The following is a 20,853-nucleotide window of genomic DNA, read 5'->3' on the forward strand; positions in this document are numbered from 1 at the left end:
TGAAGTTTGTAGGCTGGGGGTTGGGGAGAATGTCTTAGCTTGGGTTGCTAAAACTGTCATAGACTGGGGGGCTTAAGCAACAAACGTTCATCTCTGACAGTTGTGCAGGCTGAAAGTGTGAGACCTGGTTGCCAGCATGGGGGTTTGGTCAGGACCGTCTTCCTGGTTTGTGAAAGAGGTCTCTCATGTCTCTTCCCATAAGGGCACTAATCCCATCATTGGAGCTCCATCCCCATGACCTCATCACATCAGGGGTTCTCCCTCACCATATGAACTTTGGAGGGACACAAATATCAGTCCATAAGTGGGAGGTCAGGGCAGTAAGCTCACATGATTATTTTGTGGAATGTGCTTTAAGTGAAAACAACAGCATGTCATGAGACAGAAGATAAGAGTGGTACTAGAATTGAGAGTCTGGGGACGCCTCTCAAGGAATGAGCCTTTTCAACTAGGACTTGGGATGAAAAAAGTTGTGAAACATGCTGGATGCAGAAAACAGTGGGTTCAAAGACCAGGAGGTGGATGGGAAGGATGTGGGTGTGTTGAGTGGCTGGCGTGGTACGGCCCAAGCCCAAGAGGCTACAGAGCTAAATAATAGGCCACACTTAGGCCAAGCAGGGCCTTCTGGGCTGGGTAAGGATTTGGGATTTTATTCTGAAGTGCAGAGGGAAGCTATGGAGGAATTGTCCTTCCTGACTTTTCCCTGTCATTCATAATATATAAGAAAAAGATGATTAGCCACCTCTGTTTATTCAGATAATCAACAGTCTCTTCTTATTGAGCTTTATAAACCTTGTCTTAGTGTGTGAAACAATTCTGGAGATTCTGGTTTTCAATCTCCAGACGAGGGAATTGAGGCTCAAAACAATGAAAAGAAGACAGAAGGAGGATTTGGAGCCAGGTCTGTGCAGCCCACAGCACCTGCTCTGTAGTTGTCTGAGATAGATGAGTGTAAATGGGTGTGGGCCTCCTAGGCACCCAGCGTCCTTCATCAGGAGCCTCGGTGGATGGATTAGGGTGGAGTCCAGTCCTTCCTGGCTCCTTGGAAACAGAAACAAAAGACCCCAAAGATTGGAAGGGCATTGGGCAGGTACAGGTCAGGGGGTCAGGCACAAAATGTCAGGGCCCCTTGGCTAAGGGAAGGGCTGTCAGATTTCCATGCTAGTCTGTTCTGCTCTTCCTAGCTGTTGCCCAGAAGTCCTGAAGAGGGTGCCTTCCCTGCTCCGTTCGCCTTTGAAAATCTGAATTCATCATTTGTGTGTACTTGTGAGGCCAAGGGTTTGGAAAAAAGAAATTATTTATTGGGAGCTTTCAGGTCACAGGAAAAGCCGCCACTGTGCGGGGCCCACATCCTCAGCACCGTGTGCTGGCTGCTTTGGGCTTCTGCGCTGACCCTGTTTCTCCTTTCTTGCTGTGAAGTGGTCATGAGGTTGCAAAGCCACATGTGTTACAGCTCAGGTGTATCTTGGCTGGTTGGGCGCGCCTACTCCTTAACACGAGTAACTGTTCATTATTCAGATATCAACAGTTATTCTGTTATTCTCTGCCCTTGGTGAGGGGAGAGAGCAGTCCTGGCCCTGGGATGCAGTCTCTGGGGCAGGTAGTTAGGGGTTATGGCTCTGTCATCTTCTCAGCCTCTTATTGCCACTCAGGGCCACCGCACATAAATCCCTGGGTACTCTCCCACTTAGCGCTGTGACAGGCTTGTGCCCCAGATGCTTGCTGACTCTGGATACATGTTCAATGGGGTTAGTAAAAAAGCCTTCAGCTAAGCATTTTGGCCAGCGATCAGCAGAGTGTTTATTCGCTGCAGGCCTGGTTTCAATTCCCACTTCGGTGGTGACTAATATATTTTGTTCTTGTGGAGTGCTTTTCATTTGATAAGCCCCAGACACTTTCTGTGTCAGTTCTAAATGCCATCTCCAGATGTCCTCCAGCTTCCAGATCGGCCACTTCTGTGACACTTTCCTCTGCATAAACACTTCAGCCCTCTCACAGAGCTCCAGGAAACAGGTTTCCGCTTTGAGGCTCTGTTGTTTTCTGTTGACTTTGTTCATTAAGATATTTTTATTCACTGGCCCCTCAGAGATAAATATCAAGTGCAGTGTTTTTGGAACTTTGTTTTCCAAAGCCTGGATAAAACCAAGAAAATGTCAAGCAGTAGGTGATTAAGTACCAAGTGGTCGCACAGGCAATGCTTTGGACATGGGCAGCTGGGCTCTGGTTAAGCTTTTAAAGACAGCCATGAAGATAAATGCCTTAGAGCAATAGAAAATATTGGTGATGGAAAATTGAATTTATTCAACAATAAACTTGGTAAGTGACATCCCCTAAGTGAGCCTGTGAATTATGGAAATCCACATATCAGTGGACATGATGAAGCACCTGCTATATGCAGTGCACCAGGCACATTCATTCATTCAGTGGTTTCTATCTGGCATCCTCTGTGTGCTGGAGATCCGGTGAGTCACCAGAGGGACACCCTCCCTTATCATCAGTACTGGCCTTGAAGATGACAGATGGAAATGCTGGCCTAGGCTGTCCTCTCATGGGTCACGGCCAGTGCTTACTACGTGACTGGTGCTGTTCTAAACACTGTATGTGTATTAACTCTTTGCATGCTCACAGAGATCCCTACGTGAGGTAGGTACAGTTATTATCTGTACTTACAGAGAAGGAAACAGAAGCACAGAAGGGAGCATTATTTGTCCAAGTCACATAGCTGGTGATTGGAACCAGATAGCCTGGCTTTAGAGTCTGTGCCCTTCACTGCCACTACCAACCAATGTGAAAGGAAAATAATCAACTTAGGACAGAAAGTCCCACATCCTCATAGAGAGGTGGGGATAGAATGCCATGGGCCTTCCCAGCAGAAAGAGATGGGCTTGTGAGACGTTGCTCACCACGTGCGCAAGTCTGACATGCAGACCCTGACTCAGTGATGGATGAAAGAATGCACTCTCACACATTACAGCAATACAAGTGGGCTAGGGATGGCTGTTGGCTGCTTTCAGAGGGTGAAATGCAACCCATCGACCAAGACCCTCTGTCCATCCACACTTTTATTCATAATAGAGGTTCTAAGTTAACACACTTGTGGATAATTAACGTGATTTAAAGAATGGTTTTATGACTGGTAAAAGCTTTAGGTTCTGGGGCCCAGAGTAAATACTATTTACTCTGGATCAAATGGGTAATTCCCCTTTGATCCTCCCCAGAGAGGGCCACCCAGCACAAAATTAACATGAGTAAACAGAGTGGAGACGTATGGGTGTGGGGTCAGGCCTTTGATCTCTCTCTCTTTCCTGTGCCTCCAACCTGCCTCAATAAAACCTTTTGGCCTTTCAAAAGGTTTGAGACTAATCTAGAACTTTTCCTAAATATTTTCTGTAATATTTTGCCATCCACCCCAAGTGAGTTCTAACAGGCTTAGGGAAGGGACAGAGTAAGGTAGGAACCCTCCCCTTTTCCCGTTCTGACAGGTGTCATCCCTGCTGGGGGGATGGAGGAAATGCTTGACTACTAAGGGGGCTACTCTGGCCAGAAGTAGACAAAAGAAGCAACTGTCTCGGAGCCAGGAGACTTGGATGCTGGTTTTGATTGATCCAGACAAGTCCAGGGCCCTGCCCAGGCCCTCAGTTTTCTCATCTCTAAAATGGGTGGCTCGGACAACATTCTGTTTGACTTCAAGAGCCCAGGATTTCAGCAGACAGGGTAGGAGCTGGCTCTCTGTGCACTCTGAACAGGGTTTCCTGACCAGAAGATGTTTGGCTCTGAGAGTTGTGGGGGCAGGCACTGGACTTCCCAGAAGGCCCTGGCAGCTGTGAAAGGACTCGTGCATTCCACCGTGGTTCCTCCCCAATGCTGACGTTGGCTGTGTCTGCATTCCTTCCTTTGTAGGCAGGGTGGCGTGTCTGTGTGTCTGGGGCTCACACTATAAGGTACTTTGTATGAGAGAGAGAGGGAGGTAGACAGAGAGAAGAGGGAGTAGAGAGGGGAACAAAGTGGGGAGGGAGAAAGGAGGTACCGAGAGGGACTGACTTCCATGTGCTTTCAAATTCTGAGGGATTAAGTGCTTTCAGCTACTTAAAGTCAATGAGCGTTAATGGAGTTAAAAAGCTTCCAATAATAATTGTAGCTTCATCCATCTGCTAAATTTTCTCCAGAGTCGGCTGTCCATAGTGTTCTTGTATGGCACAGGCACACATGACCAGCTTGTTTTCCATGTTAAGTTCCTTAAGAAATTGTAAACCAGGCAAGAAAAACATACAACAGCAAAAACAGATTGTTGTGGCTCGTGCGGCAGGAAGAGTCGGACCCCGTTTGAGCAGACCAAGTATGTGTGTTCTCCGTGCTGCTCTGCTGAAGCTGTGTAAAAGGTGCTTGGTGCTGGCTCCTGCCAGATGCTGTTGGCATGGCTTCATCTGCCCAGCTTACTGTTGGGTAACTTGCAGAATGATGAAACCTGTTCTTCATGTCATCACCGCATTCCTGAACATCCACACAGTGTGTGTCAACAAGTAGAGTATACTTATCTTCTTTACTTGTGAAAGTGTGGAGCCTGTGGATTAAATTCACCAATATGAATCATACTCAAGAGAAGTCATTTCGCAAAGGAGAATTCAGATGTGGTCCCCACATTCATGGATATACGTGTGCAAGTTATGCTGGGGGTCAGGTCGGCGGCGCCCACTCTAATTGACATTTGCAATCTGGGTTATATCACCTCTGAGGTAGGCAGGTACCTACAGGAGGTGGGCAGGGAATGGTGGCTTTAACTTAGTTCATTCAATAAATGAACATTTGTTATCTATTCCCATTGTCCAGGATGGCAGTGGGCAGAATGTTTTAGAAGTCCATATTATGTATGGGAGGTTGTGGCTTTACCAGAGATGGCATTTGCTGGTTAAACTTTAGTGAAAGGATGTGTTTTGAACAGAAACAGAAAAAGAAACTGAACTAGTTTCCTTGGTAATAATAGCCGTTTGGGTTTGCAGCTGATACTGGCCGGGAACATGTGAGGCCCCTTTCACATCATCCATTTGCTGCTGAGAAATCAAAATTAAAGTATCACTCAGTGTCAGAATGTTCCAGAAGGCAGTTGAGCTGCTAATGTTTTCAAGTGTTCAGAGGTATGTGTTATATGAAAAGGAGAGAAAATGCAAGACAAAGGAAATGAAACATTTGGCAATAATTGAGCATTTCTTCAGTATGGTATTTCTTGGTGGCTCTGGGATTTTAAAAATCCACTTGAAAGCCAGGATTGTTGACTTTGGCTCTGTAGCATTTTTGTGGGGACTGATTTTTCACTTTATATTCCTTATTTCTAACCAGGCTTAATGGTAATACCCTAGGGTGATAGCCTTCTACTAAATTTAAAACAAAGTATAACTGTTCCCATCCAAAATCCCATCAGATTTACTGTGATATTTTCCCAAAGCCGGAAGAGCTTTTTATTTACTTACAGGTGCACAGAAAGTGTTTAACATCTCATCTGCGTTTGCTTGGTCTTAATGAACCATCATTTAGTTTAATGAAGACTGAGCATTTGTCTCCAGGGCAGGTGGGCCCTTTGAGTTGAAAGTTCCTCAGAAGAAGGCAGTCACTGAGAATGTTGTGCTGGCCTGACTCAGGATATCCTGAGATGCCCTAATGATGAAAAAGCTCTAAAATAATTTAATCATGCAAGTGTATAGCCTTCTCATAAAAAATTATGAATGAAAGTACTACCTCCTCCTGGCATCCTCTCCCTTTCCAGAAGTAATTGTTATTCTCACACAGTGTGTCTTCTCACAGGTAGTTTTCTTTGCATTTATGTTCACAGACGTATGCCTACAGAAAATGTGGAGTGTTTTGTGTATTTGCAGGACAGGGGATACGGGCAAGCCGTATAAATGTTATTATACTCTATTTTTCTTTCTGCAGCTTGCATTTTTCAAGTGACGAGATGTCTTAAGGGTCTTTCTATGTCAGTACATATATCTCCGTCATGTTCTTTTTCATCACGGATCTGGTTGGCTTTTAAGGGCACCCACCCAATGATTCTAACAGAAATGATGACTGTGGTTCTGTGGGGCCAAGTCAGGGGTGGAGTTAGGACCAGGGACCCAACACAAGTTGGGAGCAGGTGAATGCTATTACCTCAGGACAAACGAAGAAGGTGCTTGGCTTACCTGTCTACGTCTCTTTCTGCCTATTTTTCTTCCTAGTAAAGCAGTATTTCCCTGTATAGATTACGGCTAAGTCTGAGGTAGACATGGAATGGTGTTATATTTTATCTTAAATGTTAATTGCTTGAATACGGTACCTGAAAAAGGTTGCAGTGACTTTTCTGTGCTAAGAGGGGTCCTTTAATATAGTGGGCTCAAACAACGAAGGTTTTTTGTTTTCTTTTGTTTGTTTTTTTAGAAACAGGGATCTCACTTGTCACCCAGGCTGGAGTGTAGTGGTGTGACCATAGCTCATTGCAGCCCCAAACTTTGAACTCCTGGGCTCAGGTGATCCTCCTGCCTCAGCCTCCTGAGTAGCTAGGACTAGAGGCATGCACCACTATCCCCGGCTATCAAACAAACAAGGTTTATTTCTTGCTCATATTTTATGTCCATTGCGAGTTGACAAGAACTAATCATTGTGGTTATTTGTGGGCCTGAGCTGATGCAGCTGCCTCCATCTTGCACCAATCATAGTGCCAGAAGCAAAAAAAATTACACATTGATAAATTATGCACTGATGCCTAAAAGCTTCCTACCCAAAGCAACACATTCCACTTCTGCTGATGTTTCATGAGTTAAAGCCTGTAACTTCAAGCAGGTAGGGAAGTGTAATCCTGCCAAGTATCTTGGAGAAGAACCTGAACTGTTTGATGAACAGAATACTTCTACCATTGTGTTGGTTTTCAAGGAAGGAGTGGGAAAGTCTTTGAAAACTCCCCTATAACCCATAAAGTTATATCCTAGAAGCCAGTCCTTTCTGTGTACATAAAATTACTGGCCTTTTCCTGTGGCCACCATGGTCGCAGAGAGCAGAGCTGTTTGGGAACACACTTCAAGAAGTGGTCACAGCTTGAGGAGGGAGGGTCGGGACAGGAGCAGAGGCGGATGGCGTGGCACTGGGCCGGGTTCCCTATGACCTGGATGCCAGCAATGCTGGCCTTGGTTTTGCTTATGCTTGTATTTGTTTCTAACCTGTGTGTAGCAAGTACCACAGTAGAAAAACTTAGAGAATGGCCTGACTACTCAGGGCTCACTCTACAAAAACGCTGGGTTTTAACTCTAAATTAGCATCTGCTACATTGTTAAAGAATGTTTTACAATAGGGCCCAGATCGGTTGGGAATCTTAGCTGCTTCTGTCGCAACACCAATTTGCGGAAAGCAGTGTTATTCATTTTGAAATATAAACATGAAAAAAAAAGGGTGAATGATGATTCCCAACAATTGAGTGTCTAAAGAAAGAGTGGAATCATGAGGCCAGTGTGGATGATGGGAAATGGTGTTCTTGAGGTTTCTGTTCTAGATCTGGCCCCATCGGTTGGGATGGAGTCCAGCCTTGGCTGCTTTTCCTGGGAAGAAGGAACTCAGAGTCACACTGGAGCAGGGAAACCTCTGCTGGGCGATTCTGCCCAGCACGAAGCTCCTGCTAAATGGACCATGTTTGCTAGTGTTTTTTAGGCTACAGAGAACAGGGGCACACTGAGGCTCACTGTGTTCGTAGGGATTTATCACAAAGATATACAAAGTAAGGGAATTCATGCCCGGTGGCCTCAGCTGTGGGCAGTCAAACCCACATGTACTGTGGATTTTTGGGACTCAGCATCTCTCTAAATGTCTCAAATTCAAACTTCTTGAGAGAGGAGCCCTAACTAGCTCTCCCTGTCACCTGCCATTACAGAGGGGTTCAGTGGAGCAGACACTTCTGTGGTCATGGTGGCTGGAGCTCAAGGAAGCCCTTGAGAGCCACAGCCTCTCCTGTCTCTCTGTGTTCATTTTTGAACACAGTGTTTCAAAAATGTTTCAGTGTTTCCGTGTCTGCTCCCACACACTCACCATACTTGTGATTCCCTGTTCTGTGTCTGTCTGCCTAGTTGTAAACTCTGAGGGCAGGGAGCTACTTGACTGACCGCTGTGTGCCTCAGTTTTCTTATATGTAAATTGGTGGTAACTGTGACCCCTACCACCTAGGGTTGTTGCAAGGATTGAGTGAGATAATAGAAAATATCAAATGATTTGCTCATGACTGAGTGCCAGCCCCAGCCTAGGCATGTTGTGCATATAACTCACTTAATCCTTACAGCAACATTTTGAGGTAGGAACTCTTACCTTGGGGCAATCAAGGCACAGAAAGGATGGCTAACTTGCTAACAAGTGATGATTCTTATAATGAGTGATCTTATAATAAAGTCCCATGAACAGACATAACCTGAAATGCCCCTGTTTTCCGCAGCCTAAAATCACCAGCAAACACAGTCCATTTAGCAGGAACCTCCTTCTAACTTGTTCAAGAGTCACAATTTGAACTCTGCTGTCTCTAGAGATCCCAGACACCACGGATTTAACCCTTATGTTGTCCTGCCTCTCACCATGTGTAGAAAGCCTTACATCAATGCTGGTGCCTGAGTAAAACACTTGGTGTTAGCTATTCTCAGACTAGGCCCTGCTGGGGCCCTCGCACCGTGCAGGGCTGTCCATGAGGAAGTGCTCAGTGGATCTCTGTAGAAGGAATGAAGAAGGCTGCAACCTCATGGAGTTGTCCCACCACCCTCTGGCCCTGCTCATCCCCTCGCAGCTATCCCATGGGTCACGCTGAAGGTAGAGCCCTGTCATGTGACTTGCAGCTGGCAGAGGCTGCTGGGCAAGGTGCCCAGGTTTGCTGCAGCAGTTCAGGCAGGCAGGGCCAGGCCAAGGAAAGGGAGACTATTTGCCATTACCTTTGAGCCTCTCTTTGGCACTTCGGATTTCTCAGATGCAGAGCTTTAAAATAACAGAGTGGCAGGTGAGTTCTTACCCTTCTTTATAAAAGAAAAACCAGAGAAAGAAAGCAAAGCATTCTGCTTTCTAGAAGCCAAGTCAGCTGGAAACCAGCTTCTGCAGCTCAAGAGAGGGCCTTAGTTACAAAGAAACACAAGATCATGGTAAGAGTACAACAGAAACATGGTGTGATGCCAAACCTGCAGAAAGTCAGTATAAGCACAGATGCACGCGGAGAAAAGCTGAGAGGAAGGGCTCCAAAATGAGAATAGTGGTTACTGCATGTGGGTGATAGGGAACTTAATTTATTGTTCTAAAATTCTTTTTTTTTTTTTTTTTTGTATTTCCCAAGTTTTCTATAGTGAGCAGGTACCATCTTATACTTACAGAAAACTATTAAAACTTAGAATGGAACATATGGAGAACAGCTTTATAAATTTTCTTTTTAACCTTAGCATCTCAGTTCTAAGAAATTCACATCCCCTCTCAGGGCCCCGTGGGACAGGCAAGGAAAGAAAGAAGCCTGGGGTGAAAGTGACACTGAGTGTGTGTGTATCTGTGGTTTCTCTGGGGCCACCTCATGATTCAGGAACAGAGTCCTCGTTGCTCTCCAGGAGGCAAGACCCTTTCTAGGTCAGTCATTTCCTGTTGGGTCCTGGTGGCCTCACAAGATGTTCATATAGTATAGTTCTATCAGGACCCATTTCTGTTTCCCAGCATATTAACACTTAATGTTGTTCATCATTTTATTTTTGTCTTGGGATCGTTTATCTTCTACCTGAAAAACTCTATTTAGTATTTATTTTAGTGCTGATTCTGTAGCAACAAAGTCTTAGTTTTTATCTGGAAAAACTTTATTTTGCCTCTAATTAAATCAATTTCATGGAAATTAATTTCATACAATAGCATTGACAGATTTCAACTATATGGGTTGCTGACTTTTGAGAAGTCATGTGTATCTTTATGTATATTCATGCACACACACACACACACACACACACACACACAACCATGTAAGAGGGAGAAAGCAAGCACCGCAATCAAGACTCAGAACATTTGTCTCTTCCCAGAAATTCCCCTTACTCAACTCTTTGCAGCTATTTTCTCCCTCACTCCCATCTACCCCCTGCCTCAGGAAACCATTGTTCTGATTTCTGGATCAGATTTTCAGAATCATCTATATGCAATCTTTTTTTTTTTATTTTTGAGATGGAGTCCCACTCTGTCACCCAGGCTGGAGTGCAATGGCACAATCTCAGCTCACTGCAACCTCTACCTCCTGGATTCAAGCGATTCTCCTGCCTCGGCCTCCCTAGTAGCTGGGATTACAGGCATGCACCACCATGCCCTGCTCATTTTTGTTATTTTTAGTAGAGACGGGGTTTCACCATGTTGGCCAGGCTGGTCTTGAACTCCTAGCCTTAAGTGATCCACCTGCCTCGGCCTGGAGTGGTGAATTGCCCCTGGGATTCCATTGCCCTGGGAACTAACCCTCTCTGAGGGCAGAAAGCCAGAAAGAAGAGGAGTTGGGAGGAGATGCCTGTGTGAGTGCCAGCTCCCTTTGGGGCTCTGTCACTGCCAACAGGCTCTACCCCCACCTTATGACTGCTGGGATTACAGGCATAAGCCACCACACCCAGCCCTATGTACTCTTTTAAGCCTGGCTTCTCTCACTCAGCATACTATCTGTGACACTCATTCATGGTGTATTCTTATTTTATTTGCATGTATTGTTGAATTGTGTTCTACTATATGAATATGCCATGCTTTGTCAATCCGTTCACCTGCAGTTGTCCTCTGCATGAGCCACAAGTTACTCTATTATAGCCAGGACTGGAAGTCCCTTGTTTTAAAAAAACAAAAAGCAAAAAAAACTGTCAGAACTCCTGATTCTTTTCAAAAGGCAGGTTTCTAGAAGGGGAAGTTACTAAATAGAAAGTTTTCACAGGCTGTTGACACATATGGTGTCAAAGGGCTTTCCAGAGACTTCTACAGATTTACATTCTCACCAGTGATATAGGAGAGTCCTGACTCACCATACATCAACAGCATTTTTCTATCTTACTCTCTGATCTTTGCAAGGATGCAAAGCTGCAAAATTGTAGGCAGCAGTGAAGAGAATTTTACATTGAGTATAAACCAGTAGGTCCAGTATGTACTTTCTTCCTGAGCTTGCAGAATTTTCAGTCACCTCACTTCTTTAACCTCTGTCTCACTGAGTTGCCGATGAACCTGATCTGAAAAGCCAATTAAGATCATTGCTGGCGTCAGCATTTCAAATGGAAGGACAGGCAGGCAGGAACTCTGGCGTCTCACCACCCTAGCTTCTAGTGATTGCTCTAGAGTGGTGCTGTCCACTTCAGTAGCCCCTGGCTGCGTGTGGCCCTCGAGCACTGGAAATATGGTTGATCCAAATTGAGATGTGTGGTTAATGTAAAACACATGCCGGGTTTTCAAGTGTTAGTATGAAGAAAAAGAATGTAAACTATCTCATTAATAAATTTTGTATTGATAGGCTGGGGGCGGTGGCTCACACCTGTAATCCCAGCACTTTGGGAGGCTGAGGTGAGAGGATCACTTGAGGCCAGGAGTTCAACAACCAACCTGGGCAACATGGTAAAATCCTGTCTCTACTAAAAATATAAAAATGAGCCAGGCATGGTGGGGCGCACCTGTAATCCCAGCTACTCAGGAGGCTGAGGCGGGAGAATCACTTGAATCTGGGAGATGGAGGTTGCAGTGAGCAGAGATCGTGCCACTGCACTCCAGCCTGGGTGACAGAATGAGACTTCATCTCAAATAATAAATAAATAAATAAATAAATTTGGTATGGATGACATACTGAAATATTTTGAGTGTATTAGAATTGAAACATATTGAAATTAATTTCACCTGTTCACTTTTTCTTTTATTAATATGGCTACTAGAAAGTTAAATTACTGGGAGGCTTGTGTCATATTTCAATTCATCGGAGCTACTCTGTGGCATTCTTTTTCCATTTGAAGACCCGCCCTTCCCCAGTCCTTGCTTCCTTTTCTCCAGAGCAGCTTCCCTGCATCTTCTCCTGGAGGCTCTGCAGACCTTTCATTTAGTTTGGAAGATCACACTGCAGGATGGGACTTGGGCTCAGGTTTCTGTGAGGAGCCTGGAGTGGTGAATTACCCCTGGGATTTCCTTACCCTGGGAACTAACCCTCTCTGAGGGCAGAAAGCCAGAAAGAAGAGGAGTTGGGAGGAGATGCCTGTGCGGGCCCCAGCTCCCTTTGGGGCTCCGTCACTGCCAACAGGCTCTACCCCCACCTGCCTTTGCCTCAGGAGATGGCTTTGAGTGGGGACTCACCCGCCTCTGATCTCCTCGGCTTCATTTCTCCACTTGGTGATCCATCTTTTGTTCTGCGGTGGGTCCTGTTTTCTGACTGCATCCATTAGCTTGTTTTTTTTCTTTGGGTATTCCCTGGAGCTGCCTTACCAGGATCTCCAACTTCAGTCCCCATTGGTCTGGACCACTGGCCCAGGAAAGCCCCACCCTTTATCCAGGACAGCAGACCCAGCTCCCAGATACCTGGCCCTGGCCCCGGCCCAACCTTGGCCTTCTCTTTGCCTGGAAGGGAGGACCAGACCCTCTTCATCAACTGGACCCACCCTTAACCCGGTGAAGAAAGGAAAGGATCACCTCCCAGGGCCAGCAGATCTCTGGCTCTCTGGCGTTCATGGTAATGAGTGCCCATGAACTTTGAATTTGTCTCCAGTCTCCCATGGTATGGTTTTGGTGTGCCCTCAGATTCTGTTTACCAGGGCAGAGTGTAGTTCTCTGCTTTCCTTTCCGACATCCATACCTTGTTAAGTTCTTGCTGCATTGAGCTAACTCTGCACACCTGGTTTAATCTCAGACTAGGGCTCTAGAAATTACAAAGCAGCCTCCTTGACAGATGGCTGACGTGTATTATATTGCTTTATTTAGGTGGTTGTAAATCAGAAGACTTTCCTTCCGTTTCTGCTGTTGATGGCAAGAGGTGGAGATGTCTGTGGCAGTGATGACAGGAAACATCTGGGAAGACAAGTCGCTGTTTTTATGGGAATCGCAGGCTTGGAAGAGACAGAAGCAGTGAGTAAAATGGGCCCCTTGTGGTAGGCAGGCGAGACTGGGAGAGGAGGGATGAAGGAAGTTGTGCAGCATCCTTCCCAGCTTTCTGAAGAATGGAGCAAGGCATTGAAAAATGCTAAATCACAAAGTGAGAAGCACTTCAGCCTTGTGATTATCTTAAAGAAAAGTCTCAGTTCTGTGCTACTATGTCTTTAACGTCTCTCAAAGGCTCCCAAGAGAAAACAAGCCCAACCCTGGAGCCGTTCCAGGCAGCAGGACTAGCTGGAATATAATAACATTGTTGTATTTCCGGTGTGTTAATTTTTGCGTTACTTTCTATGTATTACAAAGGATATTTTTTTCTGTCTCTAATGGTGACATAACATTCCTTTAAAATTAATATATTAGAGTTTTCAAAACTCAATTGAAAGCCAAAACTTAAGCAAATAAACTACAGGTAAAACTCATGGCAAGAACAACAAAAAAGTGCTATGGTGGGATGGTTAACATTTAGAAAACATGGTCCTAACAGAAGAAGGTACAGAGAGCAGTCTGACATCTGGGAGTACTCGATTTTAAAATTGTTCTCTTGCCAATTTTATTCATTCATTTGCCTTGTGGCACAATAATTTTTTTAAGTCTTTATTTTCTTAGATTTTGCAGATTCCAGAAAGAAATTAGAAATTGAAGATTTAAAGAACATTGTTTTAAAATATTCGGACTAACTTCAAAGAATGATGCCAGAAACTTAAAAAGGTATTCTTAACTGCTAATTTAAATTTAATATTGTCAAGTGGTATGTTCTAAATGAACCGCTTTTCTAAAGCTAGGGATCCTAAAGTCGGTCATAGAATTGACTGCTGTAGAAAATAGCTGGGTGCAGTGGCTCATGCTTATAATCCAAGCATTTTGGGAGGCCGAGGCGGGCAGATCACTTGAGGTCACGAGTTCGAGACCAGGCTGGCCAACATGGTGAAATCATCTCTACTAAAAATGCAAAAATTATCTGGGCCTAGTGGCACACGCCTGTCTAGCTACTTGGGTGGCTGAGGCAGGAGAATTGCTTGAGCCCAGGAGGCAGATGTTGCAGTGAGCCAAGATTGTGTCACTGCACTCCAACCTGGGCCACAGAGTGGGACTCTGTCTCAGAAAAAAAAAAAGGAAAAAAGAAAAGGCTGGATTAGCATCTAATAACCTTTATCGGAACAGCAACTAACCAGTCATTTTCATCCCTTTAAGTTTTTTTTGGTATCGCTTGCCCTTCTGTTGCTGATAATTTTAAATTGTACTCTTCCCTGCTCAACCATTTGGTTCTAATAAGAAAGTTATTGTGTGGGGTCTGGCTGAGAATCCCTATAAGGTTTGCAGTGTTTTGCAGTTTGATAGGTAAAAACAAACGAAACAAAACATGAAAGTGTGTCAGAGAGCAGGAGACTTCATGTGCCACTTGCTGGAAAAAAAATTGAGAACCACTGGACCTGAATGTTAACAGATGTGGCTTGTGAAACATATTAATGATGCTGATTGTGTTAAAAGATCTGTGAACTTTTTTTTGAACTCTTAAAAAATTTTTTTTTAGTGATTGCCATTCTAACTGGCGTGAGATTGATCTCAATGTGGTTTTGATTTGCATTTCTCTAATGAGCAGTGATGATGAGCATTTTTTCATATGTTTGTTGGCCTCATATATGTCTTCTTTTGAAAAGTGTCTGTTCATGTCCTTTGCCCACTTTTGAATGGATTTGTTTGTTTTTTTCTTGTAAATCTGCTTTAGTTCTTTGTAGATTCTGGATATTAGCCTTTTGTCAGATGGGTAGATTGCAAACATTTTTTCCCATTCTGTTGGTTGCTGGTTCACTCTAATGATTGTTTCTTTTGCTGTGCAAAAGCTCTGGAGTTTAATTAGGTCCCATTTGTCTATTTTGGCTTTTGTTGCCAATGCTTTTGGTGTTTTAGTCATGAAGTCTTTGCCTATGCCTATGTCCTGACAACGGATGCTGGAGAGGATGTAGAGAAATAGGAGCACTTTTACACTGTTGGTGGGAGTGTAAACTAGTTCAACCATTGTAGAATACAGTGTGGCAATTCCTCAAGGACCTAGAAATAGAAATTCCATTTGACCCAGCAATCCCATTACTGGGCATATATCCAAAGGATTATAAATCATTCTACTATAAGGACACATGCACACGAATGTTCATTGCAGCACAGTTTACAATAGCAAAGACCTGGAAGCAACCCAAATGCCCATCGATGATAGACTGGACAGGGAAAATGTGGCACATATACACCATGGAATACTATGCAGTCATAAAAAACGATGAGTTCGTGTCCTTTGTAGGGACATGGATGAACCTGGAAACCATCATTCTCAGCAAACTGACACAAGAACAGAAAATCATACACCACATGTTCTCACTCATAGGCGGGTGTTGAACAATGAGAACACATGGACACAGGGAGGGGAGCATCACACACTGGGGTCTGTTTGGGGGGACTAGGGGAGGGACAGCAGGGGCTAGGGAGGTTGCGGAGGGATAACATGGGGAGAAATGACAGATGTAGGTGACGGGGTATGGAGGCAGCAAACCACATTGCCATGTGTGTACCTTTGCAACAATCCTGCATGATCTGCACATGTACCCCATGTACCCTAAAGTACAATAATATATATAAATTTTAAATATATATAAAATTTTAAATATATATATATATATATTTATAAAATTTTAACTGTTTCTGAAATGCATGGGTTTTTAGACAAAGGACAAAGTGTCCAGTTCCAAGTCTCTCGACTTCCAAGATCATTTTACACATGCAAGGATGCCTGGACAAGAAGAGTCTGAAGGATCTTCTGTGGGACTTTTTAAAAAAATTATTATGATTTTTTGCTGTTAGTGTTACAAGAAAGGTAGTCAGTGCAATTTTAGGATAACTCAGATGAGCCCAAGCATTTTTAAATGCCCAAATCAAATAGCTTGCACCAAATTTTCAAGGGTTTTCAGAGAGATGCCTCTCTTGGGAATCTAATCCCGAGAGCTCTGTGCCGGCTCTCCCTCTTCGTCCTGCACCTCTGCCCTCCCTCTGTCCCGCTTCATGCCACACGGGGCCGTTGCTTCTCCCTCCTTCTCCAGGGTGCTTGTGTATAACAGACTTTGCTGAAGGTCGAGGACACGGGGGAGGAGGTTATAACACATCCTCAAATGGGCAACAGTGACTGAGACGTCACTGTCCCCAGGTCCCTTGGCTCTGGGTGCCACAGGAGACTTCATGCTGCCATCTCTCTCCTCAGCCTATTTTGTGCTCAGACCCTGTCTCTCACCACACCCACAGGTCCTCCTTTCCCACTTCCGGGCCTGCTCCCTGCTTGGGGAATGCAAAAACCTCAAGCCCTGTTAACCTTATTATGTAAAATAATACACCTTTCCATCACTATCCCAGTCTAGGATCAAAGCACACTTGTGTTTTATAATAATAAAGAAGTTTTGAATTAAAGAAAAAAAAAGGTTGGCCGTCTCTGGTCACCTGCCTTAGTGATGTAACCCTCAAGTGCAAACAATTAAAGTATGATTTTTTTCTTTAATGCATCTAAGATAAAAGTTTTTTTTTTTAGAGACAGGGCCTCATTCTGTCACCCAGGCTGGAGGGCAGTGGTGTGATCATAGCTCACTGCAGCCTTGAACTCTTGTACTCATGTGATCCTCCTGCCTCTGCCTCCCCAGTAGTTAGGACTACAGGTGTGTGCCACCATGCCTGGTTAATTTTTTAAAAATATTTTGTAGAAGAACACAAAATCAAACATCGCATGTTCTCACTCATAGGCGGGTGTTGAACAATGGGAACACATGGACACCGGGAGGGGAGCACTATACACTGGGGTCTGTTGGGGGGGACTTCGGGGGGACAGCGGGGGGTGGGGAGTTGGGGAGAGATAACATGGGGAGAAATGCCACATATAGGTGAAGGGGAGGAAGGCAGCAAATCACACTGCCACGTATGCACCTATGCAACAATCTTGCATGTTTTTCACATGTACCCCCAAACCTAAAATGCAATAAAAAAAAATATTTTGTAGAGATGAGGGTCTCACTATGTTGCACAGGCTGGTCTCAAACTATTGGCCTTATCTCAAGCTATCTCCCCATCTCAGGCTCCCAAAGGGCTAGGATTACAGTCATGAGCCAACTCGCCTGGCCAGATAAACATCTTAAGCATGGCTACTCCTCCTGTAGGTAGAGAAACCCCAGGACCAGTGGGAGGTGGGGTGAACTCTTTCTGTAGCTTTTGCTTTACTGATGATGTCATTGTTCTCTTCAGGGGCTGTGCAGAGTAGCGGGGGCCCTGGAGGGCTGACCTGAATCCTGATTTCCCTTCTGCTGAAAGGACACATGCAGCCAAAGATGAATTTGGGAAAAGTAACTGCTTGCTACTTTAACTCTGCAGGGCCCCAGTGAGATGGAAATAATCCCATCAGAGTCACACCCCCACATTCAATTAGTGAAAAGCAACCGGGAACTTCTGGTCACTCACATCCGCAACACTCGGTGTCTGGTGGACAACCTGCTGAAGAATGACTACTTCTCGGCCGAAGATGCGGAGATCGTGTGTGCCTGCCCCACCCCGCCCGACAAGGTGCCCCGGGAACAGGGCCGGGATGGGCAGTATGTGGGCCCGGGAGCTGGAAGAGGCCTCGCCCTGTTGATCTGAGTGAAGGGTGTGGGAGTTTGGTCCAGCGGGCAGGGCTGCACTTGGGTACTAACAGCACACAGACGCCTGGGCTAGCAGGTTGCACAATCAGGTATTTCATTTCCGCGTTTGTGTCTGCAGCAAACCCTGACATCTCAGCTCTCATTGCTGTGTGTATTGGTTCCCAGACACTTCATTTTTAGATCTTCTTTCTATTAGGAGGGAAAAAGAACATAAGTATAAAAGCACCCACAGCAGTGATCCTCACTCAGTGCCTCTGAAGGCTGGAGGGCTGCTCGTGGCTGGGTGACACTCGGAGGGAACTGCCTCAGGTTCTGGAATGACGGCATCCCACGGCAGGTCCACAGTGAAGACTTCCCCGCTCCACCGTGGGAAGCCTTACCAGCCCTTAGTTTCACTTCAGCTTTGCGTCATTTCCTGAAAAATAAAATGGAGACCACAAATTCTTTCATGGTTAGAGGAATGACACATCCCGTTTGTGGCATGGCCCCGCTGGGACTCGGAAGGGACGATTTCTGGGGGAAGCAGCACACTCGTCTGCTTTGTTCTCCTCTCTCGATTTGTTTTCCTGCATTTTTAACAAGAAAAAAACCCATTTTTAATGTATGGCCTGACGTCCTCCTGCTGTGTGGCCCGGGTGCCCACCTCAATATGCCCAATGGGTGGCTCTCCCCCTCCCCACTCCACTCTCATTCCTGCACGGCATTGTGTCAGGTTAAAAGGGAAAAGGAGAAGGCCGGGTAGCGTGGCTCACACTTGTAATCCCAGTACTTTGGGAGGCTGAGGCAGGAGGATCACCTGCGGTCAGGAGTTTGAGACCAGCCTGGCCAACATGGTGAAACCCTGTCTCTACTAAAAATATAAAAATCATCCAGGCGTGGTGGTGCATGCCTGTAATCCCAGCTACTTGGGAGGCTGAGACAGGAGAATCTCTTGAACCTGGGAGGTGAAGTTTGCAGTGAGCCGAGCCCATGCCATTATACTCCAGCCTGGGCAGAGCAAGACTCTATCTCCAAGAAAGAAAGAGGGAAAAGGAGGCAGAGAGAGAATTCCATGGCTAGATGGGGCTCTAGTTGTGAGTTTGTCCTTTATATTTTTAGGCTTATGGAAGCCTCCCGGTTTCTTAGAGCTGGGTGGTTTTATGTCTTGCTCAGGAGGTCATTTCACAGCTTTTGGGGCTCCAATACATTGACTGTCACAGCAGCTGGGGGGATGGGGTAGCTACCGGCTATCGTAAGAACTCAGAGCCCTGCCCTGAGCCTGCCTGAGGGTCCTTACAGTAGGAGGATGCCCCTCATGCCAGCCCGTGCCCTCATGCTTGTGTCGCCTCCAGGTCCGCAAAATTCTGGACCTGGTACAGAGCAAGGGCGAGGAGGTGTCCGAGTTCTTCCTCTACTTGCTCCAGCAACTTGCAGACGCTTACGTGGACCTCAGGCCTTGGCTGCTGGAGATCGGCTTCTCCCCTTCCCTGCTCATTCAGAGCAAAGTCGTGGTCAACACTGACCCAGGTAGGAGGCAGCCCCAGCGAGACCACAGGCGCCAGTGCAAACAGGGCCCCGGGCTGTGGAAATGGCTGGGCCAGCCCTGAGTGCCACCTCAGGAAGCAGGCTCAGGTGCTATTTTGATTTTAGAAAGGAACAGCTGAACCCTGTGACCCACGTGCAGCCCAGGTGACCGAGATTGAACTGCCCACACTTTGATGGTCTGGTTTATAGAGGGGCCTGTGGATGCGTGGGAATGGCCTCTGTTCTGACCCCTTGCTTTCTTCCTATCCTGACATATGTAGACATTTTAATGGCTGCACAAATTCAAGGTTGTATTTTTTTTTTTCTTTTAAAAAAATCTTTAGCTGGACATGGTAGCACACACCTGTAGTCCCAGCTACTGGGGAGGCTGAGGCAAGAGGACTGCTTGAGCCCAGGAGTCAGAGGCTGCAGCGAGCTATGATTGTGCCACTGCACTCCAGCCTGGGTGACAGAGTGAGACCCTGTCGCTAAAAAAAGGAAAGAAAATATAAAGTCTTGCCAGGTTTAATTCTAGGCAAAGTATTCTTCCGTCACCCTTGGGTGACAGTCCTTATTTCCAAAGCACGGTGGGAGACCCCATTAGTTAACTGATTAGTTCAATAAGAATTTTTTGCTGAACCCACCACATCCCAAGACCCTACCCTGTGCTGGATGTCGGGGAGACAGTGGTGAGCAGGCACAGATAGGGTTCCCGCCCTCAAGGAGCTTCGAGTCTGCTGGAAGAGCTCTGACAAATGTGTCCTTGCCAATGGCAGTCAGGACAGCAGCAGTCCAAGACATGTGAGAACATATCACTGGGGCCAGGATCTGCTTTGGGGCAGGAGTCTTCTTTCCCTGCTTTTGAGCTCTCCACTTTGAGACAGCTGTTGGTAACATACCAGCACCAAGGACCCAAATCCTGCCTTTTGAAGAATCCAATGTGCCCTTGGAAATGGAAGCACAGGACAGGTGTGTGTTTTGGGGAAGCAAAGCCAGCCGGCAGTGCCAGGGCTAGGCTCCACTCCCACGGCCCTGCAGGTGCCGGCCAGCCACTGCCAGCTTCTGGCTCTGTCTGCTCCTTCCTGCCTCCTGGTGTTTTCTTCCCCCATGAGAAAAGAGAAAATATTCCCATGAGGAATCATTCTTTTGAAAGACTTCTCTGTTGGTTCCATTAGCCAGCTACTTTACTAGCTTTTAAAGTGTCATTTACTCTACAAGAAGCCTCACACAAAGGACTGCATATTGTATGATTCTATTTCTATGAAACGTCCAGAAGAGGTAAATCTATAGACAAATCAAATCAACAGTTGCCTACAACCCAAGAATTGGCTGCAAATAGGTTCCAGAAAACTCTGGGAAGATGGTGGAGATGTTCTAGAACTGGACTGTGGCGAAGTTTGCAAAACTTCTTAAATTTACTAAAAATTATTGACGAGTATATAATACTCCCTGGCACTTTGGGAGACCAAGGTAGGTGGATCGCTTGAGCCCAGGGGTTTGAGATCAGCTTGGGCAACATGGCGAGACTCCATCTCTACAAAAAATACAAAAATTATTTGGGCGTGGTGGCATATGCTTGTGGTCCCAGCTACTT

The 20,853-nt window shown here is 45.7% G+C and overlaps 1 protein-coding gene across 7 annotated transcripts in view; it reads left to right on the forward strand.

Moving 5' to 3' along the window:
* Positions 1 to 20,853, forward strand: part of NOD1 (nucleotide binding oligomerization domain containing 1) — a 54,228-nt gene that overhangs the window by 5,588 nt on the left and 27,787 nt on the right. For 6 of the 7 annotated variants that reach the window (XR_010344077.1, XR_010344078.1, XM_012475131.3 and 3 more), the window contains exons 2-5: positions 12,925 to 13,068; positions 13,702 to 13,803; positions 17,491 to 17,679; positions 19,088 to 19,262. Coding sequence is in view for 4 of the 7 variants with exons in the window: in XM_012475131.3 (XP_012330554.2) it covers positions 17,503 to 17,679; positions 19,088 to 19,262 (352 nt within the window). In the remaining 3 variants the exon portion in view is untranslated. Of the gene's footprint in view, positions 1 to 12,924; positions 13,069 to 13,701; positions 13,804 to 17,490; positions 20,730 to 20,853 lie in introns of those variants that run through there. The other variant, XM_064380496.1, reaches the window with a different exon arrangement.

This window comes from Aotus nancymaae, unplaced genomic scaffold (genome assembly GCF_030222135.1).
Source record: "Aotus nancymaae isolate 86718 unplaced genomic scaffold, 86718_ANA_hifiasm-v0.15.2.pri h1tg000025l, whole genome shotgun sequence".
Classification (NCBI taxonomy): Eukaryota; Metazoa; Chordata; class Mammalia; order Primates; family Aotidae; genus Aotus; species Aotus nancymaae.